The sequence below is a fragment of the Euprymna scolopes genome, chromosome 29, assembly GCF_053919585.1.
Source record: "Euprymna scolopes isolate OS-2025 chromosome 29, ASM5391958v1, whole genome shotgun sequence".
Taxonomy (NCBI): domain Eukaryota; kingdom Metazoa; phylum Mollusca; class Cephalopoda; order Sepiida; family Sepiolidae; genus Euprymna; species Euprymna scolopes.
Genome location: NC_136510.1, coordinates 37,728,494 through 37,741,860, shown reverse-complemented (window position 1 = coordinate 37,741,860; position 13,367 = coordinate 37,728,494). Strand labels below are relative to the sequence as shown.

At 30.7% G+C, this 13,367-nt stretch overlaps 1 protein-coding gene across 6 annotated transcripts in view; it reads right to left on the bottom strand.

Annotated features, from left to right (window-relative positions):
* The window catches only part of LOC145252596 (uncharacterized), a 109,358-nt gene that overhangs the window by 84,290 nt on the left and 11,701 nt on the right, over positions 1-13,367 (bottom strand). For all 6 annotated transcript variants that reach the window (XR_013863625.1, XM_080112282.1, XM_080112279.1 and 3 more), the window contains exon 2: positions 8,551-8,578. Coding sequence is in view for 5 of the 6 variants with exons in the window: in XM_080112282.1 (XP_079968408.1) it covers positions 8,551-8,578 (28 nt within the window). In the remaining variant the exon portion in view is untranslated. The remainder of the gene's footprint in view (positions 1-8,550; positions 8,579-13,367) is intronic.

Sequence of the window (13,367 nt, the reverse complement as noted above, 5' to 3'; positions counted from 1 at the left end):
AACAGAGAGGAATTACTGACCAACTACTTACTCAAGTTGGCAACTAAGCTGCATAAATACAAAAGATATTAGATATTTTTGTAAACACAATGTGTGAATAGATTAACACTGAACCAACTGGAATGCATGTGATGCTCATGACTAACACATTGTGATTTTTTTTTTTTTGTTCTATTTACAGGGTGGAACGATAAAATTGTCGCCATAAAACACCATGATTCCATTTTCGTTTTATAAAAACTGGTCTTCTTTTTTTTTTTTTGTTGCAGTCCAAATACTAATTGGTTAGTTGTGTACAATTCCCAAGAGCAATAGGAGCTTCTATCATGTCTGAGAGTGACACAATGCTCAACAAACGAGATCGGAGATACGTCGCTGTACAACTCATGCTCTCTACCGATCCAAGTTATGACAACAGGACCATTGCCAGCACCCACAACATGCATCACTGGATTGCAACAAATAACAGGGACATGACTAGGGTGATGAAAACAAAGTTTCTGGACACAGTTATGGTCTTTGGTGTGGTTTCAAGAGAGAGCCACATCCTGCCACCTCACATCTTTTTTTCTTTTTCTTTTCTCTTTTTCTGTTTTGATATATTATTTTATATATATTTATTTGTGAATAAATCATAGTTCTGAATCATTTCATAGTAATGGTCAATCATTCAACCAAAAACCTCACTAAATATTACTCTCGAGTGGCTTTTGGCCTAGATAAATGGTGAAAAATTAATATTAAACAAATGAAAACATTTATCAGTAAATTAAAGAAGTATTCTTATATGAGTCGAAAATTTGATTTTTAAATAAATGTTTAAACTCATGTAGATTTTTAGTTATTATTACAGAACCAATTCTCTATAGTATATATACATATATATATATATATATATATATATATATATATATAGAGAGAGAGAGAGAGAGAGAGAGAGAGACATAGATAGATAGTTTTGGAAGTTTTTAACCTTTAAAACTATACAAAAAAATAAAAATAAATAAAAATATTTTTTATCATTCGTTAGAAAACTATTTAGTCAGTAAATCATTTAATCACCTGCAATCACTGCATCAACTTGCTCTCGAATTTACTATAGTACTAATAATAATTTATTTTTAAGGGGTCATCAGTTGTTTACCATGAAACACTGTTTCGGTGATTTAAAAACAATATATATATATATATATATATATATATATATATATATATATATATATATTTGCATATTTTCGAATATTACAATTGTTTTGACATCAACTAGACAATTTTAAACTTTTTATTGTTCAAAAATTTTCGAGGTTAGCATCTCATCAGACATATTGAAAGAAATACAAGGTTAATACATATATGAGCATTTTTTCCTCTTGTTATTAACGGTATTCTGCCGTGTGACCCGTCTCATCGTGTTTTGATAAATCCTCTTCCGGTGTTTGTGAAATTTTTTTTGGTCCCTATTTTCATATTTCTGTTTTAAATTATGGTGAAAATTGTTAAACTTAGTTCATACCGTTAATAACAGGAGGAAAACATGTTCAGATACGTATTAACCTGGTATTTCTTTAAATAAGTCTGATGAGATGCCAACCTCGAAAATTTTTTAACAATTAAAAAGTTTAAAAATGTCTAGTTGATGTCGAAACAATTGAAACATTCGAAAAAATATGAATATGATGAAATCTTTTTCCTTGTTTTTGTTTTTCCATGTATATATGAATGCTTGATTACAGAAATGTTAATCATGTTTCTTAATATTTGAGTCAATTTACCTGGCTTAATTTTTATTGATATATTTTCATTTCCACTGGCTAATAGATTTTTTAATATAATAAACTTTTGGGAAAAATGTTCTAATATATATATATATATACAATTATTTTTTTTTTACTATGATAATTAAATACTTACAAACACTAGTAGTTCATCTTTTCGGGAATCTTCAGATTCGAACTCGGCAACACAAGCCATCTTTGGCTCGATTAGCCAAGACCGTATCCATTCGGCTATCATTTAACCGCGTGAAATAATGTTGAATTTAAACATTGTATATAATAATATTATATATATATATATAATATATTATATTATATATATATATATATATATATAATATTATATATATCTATCTATCTATCTATCTATATCTATCTATCTATATCTTCTATATATCTATCTATATCTATTCTATATATATCTATAAAAACAGAGATGTGTGTGCCACAGACGATTTCTGATTGGTTAATCCAATAATCACATCTCCTAAAAAACTATGGTTCGTAGGCTCTTAACTTTACCATAAAATATTATGGCTTTATTTATTGTCCATCTTGGAAGGGTTTAATTTTTTCCTAACTTGCGATTTACAAATTACAAAAATACGAAACTAACTTACAATCTAACAATCGAACCTCCGACATCACGGCCGCCATTATGAAACTAAACTAAAAAAAAAAAAAAAACGCGCGTTCACTCGTGGTCTTTACATTTCGGGTTTGGGTACTTGTGCAGTTTTCCATTGACATTAAAAAATGGAAATATTTTTTAAAAAAATATATTGTACGTACTCGTCATGGGATAAAGTTTTCCTACAGAAAAAATCACGTAATTTCATCAAGTAGTTATTTTTTTATAGCGAAAAAAGAAAAAAATCAACGCTACAAGCGAAATTAAACAGAAAGTTCAAGTAGGGGGATTTCCCCTTTTTTTTTAAAGCGAGGCCAAATTCGCGAATTTGGCCTTTTTTTAAAGCAGTTTGGCCTTCAAAATTTCTGTTTGGCCATTTTCTTCACCGATGAAATAAAAAAAGCAAATAAAAACAACGCAATAAAACTTTTAAAAATACGGCACACTTTTGTTGTTCTTGTTTGTTTTTTTTGGTAATTTTCCTTATTTTTTTATTTTTTCAAGATAATACTATTAAATGGACACTATTATGCCAAATTAGCCCCCCCCCCCCCCCAAAAAAAATAAAAATTCGAGATTTAAGGTTTTGACGAGATAATTTAGCGAATTGTCCGGACTATTGCGAGATAACCATCCATTAGTTTTTCCTGAAATTTTGCCACAAATTGTATTTCATTACATAGATGTGCATAGTAACAACATTTCTTTGCCGAAAATTCCCGTTGCGTCTCCAGATTTCATCGGTGAAGAAAAAGGCCAAACAGAAATTTTGAAGGCCAAACTGCTTTAAAAAAAGGCCAAATTCGTGAAATTTGGCCTCGCTATCAAAAAAAAGGGAACTTCCCCTACTTGAACTTTCTGTTTGGTTAAGAATCAAGATGGCTGAATTATTAATTACTCGCTTATAAGACTATCATTACACACAAAAAAAATATAGATTTATTTTTGGGTAAAGTTCCCCCGGGTTTTCCTTTCACTTGAGTAAATAATGGTCTTTTGTTATATATATGGCGTACTATTATCCTTATATATATGATGTTTATGTTTATAACAACATCTTAATATGGCGCTGCTGATCCATAGTCGTTTCGACTGACGGATGCCACACACATGTTTATATATATATATATATATATATATATATATATATATATATATATAAGTGTCAGTGTGTGTCTGTGTGCATTTCCCTACGCTAAAACTCTGTCAATTTTAAGCCTAGAGATTCGAAATTTGATATACAGGGTACTGAGATTTGGGAAAATCGATGTGATAGGTTTTCGACAGAAATTTGGCGATTAAGTGGTCAATATTCAACGATTTGACCTTTGAGAACTCTACCAAACTCCTCCTACAATTTTGGGTCTAAACAGTAAACACGTGATATTTTAGATATAGATTCCTTGGACATGGATCTAACTTATTAACTTTACTTGATCCCTAAACAATAAATGTTAAGAGGTCATAATAGGGGTCAAAGTTTTAAAAAATTGACCGTTTTTTTTTTTTTCTCATCATTAACCTCAAAACACCTGGGCAACGCCGGGCACTGATTGCTAGTATATATATATATATATATATATATATATATATATATATATATATATATATAATATTTAGCGCTCCAGCTGTGTCCCCTACTCTTTCTTTGAGCTAACTCAACAGATAGATAATAAAGATTTAAAATTAAACCACATCTAGCTGTGATTGAATTTGCACATGCGTAAAACTAATAAAAATATGTCCAAAAGTTGAAATGGACATTTTACATTTCAACTTGCTGACATATTTCTGTACACATTATTCATCCATCCAAACAAAGATTTTACTCGTTATTAACCATCATTGGTATACGATTACTATTTCCTGTTAATTTCAGTGTTATGTGACCAGTTATAGTAGCGGGACAGCACTACTGTCAAAGGAAAAGTAAGACACCTCCTTCCCTACGCTAGCCTGTGGGAGACCCTTGGGCATGGTTGAGAATCCACTTAGACCCTGAAGCAGAATGTTCTATTTTCATATCCCTTTCTTCTTACTATCCCTTTCTTCCTGACCTCAATTCGTGATACTGATATTTCCCTTCTTCACCCTCTTTCTTAAACGACCAACACAAAATCTCTTTCACCGACCGAAGCAAATGAAAAAAAAAAATACTGCTGCCACAAAAAAAAAAAAAAATCCGACGTCTTTTATATCCTCGGAGGTGCAAACTAATGCAAATGAGTACAAACTGGATTTCCTGTACAATCACACAGGTGCAGTGTCATTTTTGCATTAGATGTGATAGCGTTTGGCTTGTCATACAGGGTAATGTGAGGCCATGGAAAGCAGGTGACTGATGTAATACGAAAGCAAACAGAAATAATTCTGTTCATGTTTTCACATTTCGTTATGCTGAGTACAATGGGCAGGATAATCGTCCATTATGGGCACTGCTTGGACAGAAAGAAACTGCAACCTATTGTCTGTACAACTGCAAAGAAAGCTATGATAATACATCAAACTCTCTATTCAAAAAACAGCGTGAATAGGGTTTTAAATCAAGACGCGTCGCTCGGTAGGGATTACCATGATAGACAGATGTCACCTGATCGTCATCAAGCTACTCTTCAACAACCAGTAAAGAATAATGGTAAAAATGGGTAGAAGAGGCAGAGGACGGCAGCGAGAAACATACACTGACATTCTGAACACCTTGGTAACATCAAAATTGATGAGCAACAATGAATTCATAAATGCCTCGAGGGAGAGAGAGAGATACAGTGCCATAGCCATCAATGTCTGTACTAGGCAGGATACCACTTGAATGTGACCAGTAGTTTAAGAGTTTAATGGTTACATATTTTCACACACACAGACATACATATATCTGCTGTTTTATTTATATAGAAAAGAAATCTGCATTCATGGTTCTGAATCATTTCATAGTAATGTTGAATCATTCAATTGAAAACTTGACCAAACTTTACCCTTCAGTGGCTTTTGGCCTAGGCAAATGGTGAAAAATTAATATTAAACAAATAAAAATATTTACCAGTAAATTAAAAACGTTTTGGCTCATTAAATTAAAAGGGTACACTTATATGAGTTGAAAATTTGAATTTTTAATTATATATATAAATATATATATATATATATGAAGTGAGAATGTGTGCGCGTGTGGGTGAGGACACTTTTCAACCTATATACTCAACAAAATTTTGATCTAAAGACTTGAATTTGATATAAAGGGTATTCAGACACGTGGAAAACTTTTTAATTGGTTTTCATTCAGAAAAAAGGGCTGTTAGAGGTCAAAATTGAAACATTGGTACGTGGGGGTCATCAAATGTTTATCTGTTTGTCAACTGTTTCACGGTTGTGTATGCACGGTCATGAAACATGACATCTTCCTTTTGTTAAGAATAAGCAGGTTTGAAAACACTTTTTAAAGATCGTGGCAAGCTGGTTTAATGGTTATCATATTTGACTCACTGTCTTTAGGTTTTGGTTTTAATCTCAGCTCGAGTATTTTTTTACTTACAAGATTTGAACTGTTAAGAAATAAACATAATACTCGCATGCACACGTCTCAGTTTCTTTCAGTTGTTTTTAATTCAGTTTTTAAAGGAATTTAACATTATGTTTAATCCCTGCGGTATTGCTGTTTATAATAATAAATAAGAAACCTGTATTAATTAATATATAATATTTACGCATATTTTACAACCGACAATGCCAGGCGGCCAATTAATACGATAACATGTGTGTTATTTTCTGTGTCACACTTACATCCAAGTCATTTAATTTTTATATATTTCCATTTCTTGTCATAAGTAATTTTACCAAGAATTCTTCATAAGTTTTGGTTTCGGTTTCGAGCTCCAGTCATCTATTTTTTTTATAAATAATTTTATCAAGAATTCTAAATTTTAAATCATAAGAAAAATCTAAAAATCAGTAAATTATCAATAAATTTTGTCATGATAAAAATATGTTTATTAGATAATCTTAATTTGTAAAAGCAAAAAAAAAAACGACATTAAAAAAATCCAAAATCAGCGAATTTATTCAGTTTTGTCATAAAAAACGATTGTTTTATTAATATTGCTAAGAAAACATGTTTTACTTCATTATAATCCATACATAAATTATGTCTGTAGTATGTGCAGAAATTTTATTATGACAAAATTTATTAATTATTTACTGTTTTTGAATTTTTTCGTTATCGTTTCTTGTTTTGCAATTTAAAAAGAATCCAATAATCCTTTTTTATATAAAAAATATATTGACAATTTAATGATTTTAAATATTTCAATCGTTTTTTTTTAATTAAAAAAATTAAAATCAATTTAATAAATAATCATTTTTTACAAAATTTATTTACAAAATCTGACAATATTTATTGATATAATTGGATGATTTAAAAAATTTTCTTCTAATGTTTTGTATGCAATTAATTTTATTTCTTCTGTCAAAAAAATTATAATCAATATAATAATCGTTTTTTATAATGAGAAAATTTATAAATATTTAAAATCTTAAAAAGTGCAACAAAATGCCGATTACATTTTTATTAGTGCATAAGGCACATCTGATTGAGTGTAAATAAAATATTATCTTTTTTTTAATTCTAGTATCTTCCTTTTTATAGTTTAATATTAATAATTTTGGGTAAAATAATTTTTGAGTTAAACATTTTGTTGAACATTTTTCTGTTGAGGCAGAAATCTTTTTCAAGAATATTACATACTAGCGGGGGTACCCGGCGTTGCCCGAGTGTTTGTTTCCGGGACGGGGGGGGGGAGTTTTAAAAAATTTTATGGTAGGTAAGTAGGAAGGATCAAACCCGGAGTCATGAGTAAAAGTAGGAAAATAAAGTGTGAAAAAAAAAAAAAAAAAAACATCTGCAACGTTAACAGTTCAGCCACCAAGAAAAGTCCATTCCAGTTGTTTAGGGAAAAAAAAAAAAAAAAAAAAAAAACGACTACAGTAGGTCGGCGCGAACGTGAAAATATAATGTGAATTGTTCAGCACGCTAACCACTACGCCACAGAGCACTGCAGCTTAGTTTCATGATTTTAAATAACTTCACATGAAAGAACTACGAAGCCAAACCGGTGTTCTCTTCTCAACTGTTCCTTGTGAACGATCCCCAAACGGTGTTAAGTGGTGGCAGGGGGAGGAGGAATTTATTAGAGAGAAAATATTTTACCACTTCCATTGATCTTAACCGATTTTGGCCGTGACTTCTCAGCAGAAAAAGTATAGAAATCTAAGATTATCGAGGAATTTGAGAAATAATAAGCCTATAACACACCTCAGATATTGTTCTGCCGTTTGTGCATATTATATTTGCATGAAATGTCTTGATTTTTAATCCTATTAATGTCAAAATCAGACGGGAAAAAATGAGTTCATTTTATTTATATAGAGATGAAGGAGTCCCCTGTCGAATTTCCACAGGTCCCGGTAGTTAAATATAATTTTGCTATCTCATTTGCCTTTTTCCCAATCGCCACCATCTTGCTTATATGATAAGGTCAAAAGTGGCCACAAATAGTACTAGATTATTGTGAAAGTAAAACACCATTTGATTGCTTTTAAATCCAATTAGCTGATAATTAGAGCAGCTTTCATTTTTTTATGGTCGACAAGGAAATGATCTTTAGCTTCTTCAAGCTTTGTTTTTTTTTATTTATTTATTTGCGGGTTATTATCCTCATCTTTATAGTTGTTGTTTTATGATGTTTCAGCTAACTATTCCTCTGACCTTCGTCAGGTGGTTAACCGCGACTGCATAAGAATGATGAATCTCTTAACTGTATCTTCAGTAATTACTGCCTTCCATAGTTGTTGTCGTCTCACCACATTTTGACCAACTAATCCTCTGGCTGGCTTTGGGTAGGATTGAAACCGCTATCTTCAGACAATGCTCACTTGAAACTGTAGAGATTCAACGTCTCTATCCGCTGCGCCACGTTGTTAAGAAACAACAACTATAAAGATGAGGATAATAGTCCACAAATAAATAAAATATACAAATTACTCATTTCAAAGAATTTCAATAAATAAATAATTGGCTTTTTTTTTTATTAAGAAATTAATAAACAAAACATTGCCTCCATCGTTTTTAATTAAAATTGTTTAAATTGAACTTACCACGTATATTAATCCTACCTCCATGACCCTGTGAATGAAGACAAAATAGTGCATAAAAATTAATGTTAAAAAAGTAAAAAAAAAAATAATAATTATGCTGGATTACAAGTTTATCTGAAATGGTACTTTTTTTTTTTTTTTCTAATTTAATTGTTTTTTTTTTTAAATTATTCGGATTATTCAGACGATTGTTCTTATCTGGAGTATTATTCGTTTCGGTCGATGCAACCTCCGACCTTGTTCAGGTATATCTTATCAAACTCAGTAATAAGAAGGCTTTATTTTAGGCTATCCTATTATATAAAGGGCAGTTGTTTGTGTGTTTGTCTACGTGTGTCCACTTAAAATATAGAACTACACAAGACACTTCATATTATTTGAACCATTTGGACTATTGTTCTCATCTTGAGCGTTATTTTTACAACATTTTGATCGATGTAACCTCCAACCTTCTTCAAGTCTGCAAAGACCTGTGGCGTAATGGATAAAGTGCTAAATAAAATTCAGTCCTGGAGATTGACGTATACCCATACTACCCACATATTATTTGGATCATTTGAATTACTATTCTCATTTTCAGTGTTATTCTCACGATGTTTCAGCCGATATAACCTTTGGCCTTCTTTAGATGTATCTTGTCGAATTTGTGAAGTTTTCTGCCAAACTCACAAATCTGCACGAAATTTCAAATGGAACTCTATGTATCTCTCATCATCTCCGTCGTCTTTCAGGATGCTTCACCACCGAATCTGCATGACTTCTGCAGTTCTCTCGATCTCACATGATAGTTTGCAAGTTCCGAACACTTTCCAATCCTATGTCCTGCTGCAGGTTGTCAATGTAGGTCATTCTTCTTCTACCACGGTTTGGGTGTCCATTTGTTGGTATCCAGAAAACTAGCTTGCTAGCTTCCTCTTTGCTGTGTCTCATGCGGTGACCAGCCACTCTCATCCTTCTCTGCTGTACTTTCAGTGATACTGGTGGTAGGTCACCATAAAGTTGTTGGTTTGTTGCGTGGCTCCTCAGCTCTTTATATAATCTTAAGCAATTATATTCTTAGTATCGCTTGCACTGAGGATTGAACCTTCAACCTCCAGAAGAGTGTCACTTAGAACTGATTTTTACTTACTACATTATCCGTTACGCCATGTGTCCTTGAGAATAATACTGAAGACGAGAACACTAGTCCAAATAATCTAGATAATTCAAATTATCAATCCTCGTCTCAAAAATTCAGAAACACTACTTTTTAATGTATTTAAAATTGATGTTTTCCATACAAATTCTCATTCAATGTTGATTGGGTGCATAAGTGCATGCTACAAACGGTAGGCCTAAAATGGGAAAAATATGCAGTTAAGGGGAGAACCCAAACGAAGGTTTGTTCTGAAAAAGCAAACTACTTGAGATCTTACAGAAATTATGTCTAGTCCAATAGACATCCTGGTCAGTTTTTATGGCCATAGATTAACAGCTGATAGAGCTCGAATGGTCTTACAGTGTGGTCTAATAGATGCCTCTATCCATCTAAAAGTAATTGTTAATATTTATTTAAAAAGTACTATAGTTATAAAGCTCCTTTAAGAAATAAAAGTTGAGCCCTCTTTAGGGAATTAAGGAAAAAGCGATTAACTTTAGCACAAATGCAACATTCAGACTTCTGGTCATTGGATACTCTCTGACTGTTTACTATGTATGCCCACCAATTTGGCATTTATAAACACTTAATTCTATTCAATGGCCTTGAGGCAAGATACTAGCCTATGATGCCAAGGGTAACTTTGTGACTGGGTACAAATCTCCTGACCAGCAGTCATTATCACTTCCTACACTTATGATTGCATAAGTATAAAACATTAATGTCTGTAGGTGTAAGAATAATATATATGAAATGAACTCTCACATCGAATCTAAACATATAAGGTTCAGGCAACTAAGTTGTCCAAAATCTACACAGGTAGTTTGTTTATAGTGGTAAAGGCTTTGTGTTGAACCATTCACATGGATGTGCTATTTAGCAATACTTGTCTGAATAAAAACATGCTTCCTAAATGCACACACACAATATATATATATATATATATATATATATATATATATATATATATATATATATATATATATATATACGAGCAAACAGTTAATAAAACATGTTAAAAAACACTTTGAAATGAGTTAAAAACATATTTAATCTGAAAAGGAAACACTAGATAAGTGGATAATCCTTAATCCACGGAGTTTCGAAGAAATACTTTCCTTCTTATCAGAGGGTAGGAATTAGCAAAATGCGGGATCGGATTTTGCATGCAAAAGTATTTGATGAAACAACAAGTAAGTCAAAGATCTTACTTGAAAACAAAAAAAGTGAAGCAGAGGGAATATGGTGAAGAAAAAGGTGATTACACATGAATGGATAGTCTGGTGGAAGATAAATAATCCAGTGACGGTAAAATCCAAACATATAACTTCAAAAAAGTTAAAAGAATTATTAATATTAATTCTTTAATATTTATAATATACTTTAATTTTACCATCTTGGATCATTTTGCTAAATTTAATTGTAATTTTTAATTTATATATATATATATATATATATATATATATATATATATATATATATATATATATATACATATATATTTATAAATATATATATATAAATATATATATATATATATATATATATGTATACATATATATATAAATGTAATTCTTGGTTCGTTCAAAATCGATAAAACCATATTTCTACATTACCAATTTATTTGAAATTTTCAGACAATCCATCTTTAAAGTCGAGGGATGTTTCTGTGTTATTAAAATAAATAAACATCGCCAATTATAAAAAATATTATATAAAATAAAAATATTTTTCTGACTGCGGACCTGTTTTTGTTGGTAGAACTGAACTTCCGTTTCAATTTATTTCATACACCACGATTTGACAAGGCGAATTAGATTTCATTTTCTGTTTACTCGATAAGTAAAAAAAAACATTCCCTATTTTTAAATTTTAAATTCATTTTTTATCTTCCAAATTTTGTAATTTAAAAATTTTTTTTCTTTATTATATCAGGCAAAAAAAAAGAAAGTTGCTCGCTTGCGTTTGAGTTGAAGTCGAAGTTGTTTTCTTTGATTTTTGTTTGTGTTGAAGTTGTTTTTTTTTGGGGGGGGGGGGCTTTGTTTTTTTTTTTGAAACAGTTGTTTCGATATAAGAAAATATGACCTTAAAATTGTTAGGTAGAGTATAGGTTTTTTTGAAGAAAATTTACGGATTGGTAACGTGCTTAAATAATATTTGGTGCTAATGCAGAGAGTGATGAGCGCTATTTTTTTAAAATCGTATTTCCACGTTTAATTAAAGTTTTATTATATGTTTTTTTTTATTCAATTGTAAGGTTAAAGTACAGATTAGGTATAAAACACCCTCCCCATGTTAAGAATGGCTTTTTAAATAATAGCATTCTTATTTCAGCACGGATCAATAAGTGCATGAGTACCCAATTTCTTTAATAAAGAAAAAGCATTCATATTTTCTTATGTAAAAACAACTTCTGTAAAAAAAAAAAAAAAAACAAAGAAAAAAGTGTATTTTCAATTTTGTCAAAAAAAAATGGTGCTGATGCAGAGAGTGATCCGCGCTATTTTTTAAATCGTATTTCCATGTTTAATTAAAGTTTTATGATATGTTTTTTTTATTCAATTTTAAGGTTAAAGTACAGATTAGGTACAAAACACCCTTCCCCTCCCCATGTTAAGAATGGCTTTTTAAATAATAACGTTCTTATTTCAGCACGGATCCCTCTCTGCGTGAGTACCGATTAATGTTTTGTTTTTTGCTTTTTTTATGGTAGTTTTTTTAAAGAAAACCTTTAACAAAAATTGAAAGTACACGTTTTTTTTGTTTGTTTTTTTTACAGAAGTTGTTTTTACATAAGAAAATATGAATGCTTTTTCTTTATTAAAGAAATTGGGTACTCATGCACTTATTGATCCGTGCTGAAATAACGTTATTATTTAAAAAGCCATTCTTAACATGGGGAGGGGAGGGTGTTGTGTACCTATTCTGTTACAATTGAATTTAAAAAAATGGTAAATTTTTAGATTAGGTCCACCTCCACAATTTTCTTTTAAATAACGACTTTTATAGGTTTTCGACTATGCTAAATACAGAAATCGCATTGAAATTTTCAGAAATAAGTAGTTATCAAGATATAAAAAGTTGTATAATGCATTGTAATCTCTGGCGGCCATCTTTTTTACGCGCGTGCGCACGCGTCATAAACAAATCTACGCGCGTAAGAAAGATGGCTGCCAAAGAATACAATGCATAAAACAACTATTTATATCTCGATAACTACTTATTTCTGCAAAATTTCAATGCGATTTCCCTATTCAGCATAGTCGAAAACATAAAAGTCCTCATTGAAAAGAAAATTGTGGAGGTGGACCTAATCTAAAAAATACCAAAAAAAAACAAAACTTTAATTAAACTTGGAAATACGATTTAAAAAAATAGCGTGGATCAGTAAGTGCATTAGAACCCATTAATTGACTAACGTGACCTTATTGCCAAATAAGCTTCGGCTACAATGTTGAATGCGCCGTTCACATTGTTTGTTTTTTTTTTCAAGTTAAATTCAACTTTCACAATATCTTTTTATTTCTTTATAATTTCACGATATCTTTTTTTAATAATAAATTGTTAGTTAAAAGCACAGAATAGTTACAAAACACCATCCCCTCTCTACGGAAAGAATGGCTGAAAAAAAATAAAATAAAATAAAAATATTAGGTATTCATGCAGAAAGTAATCCATG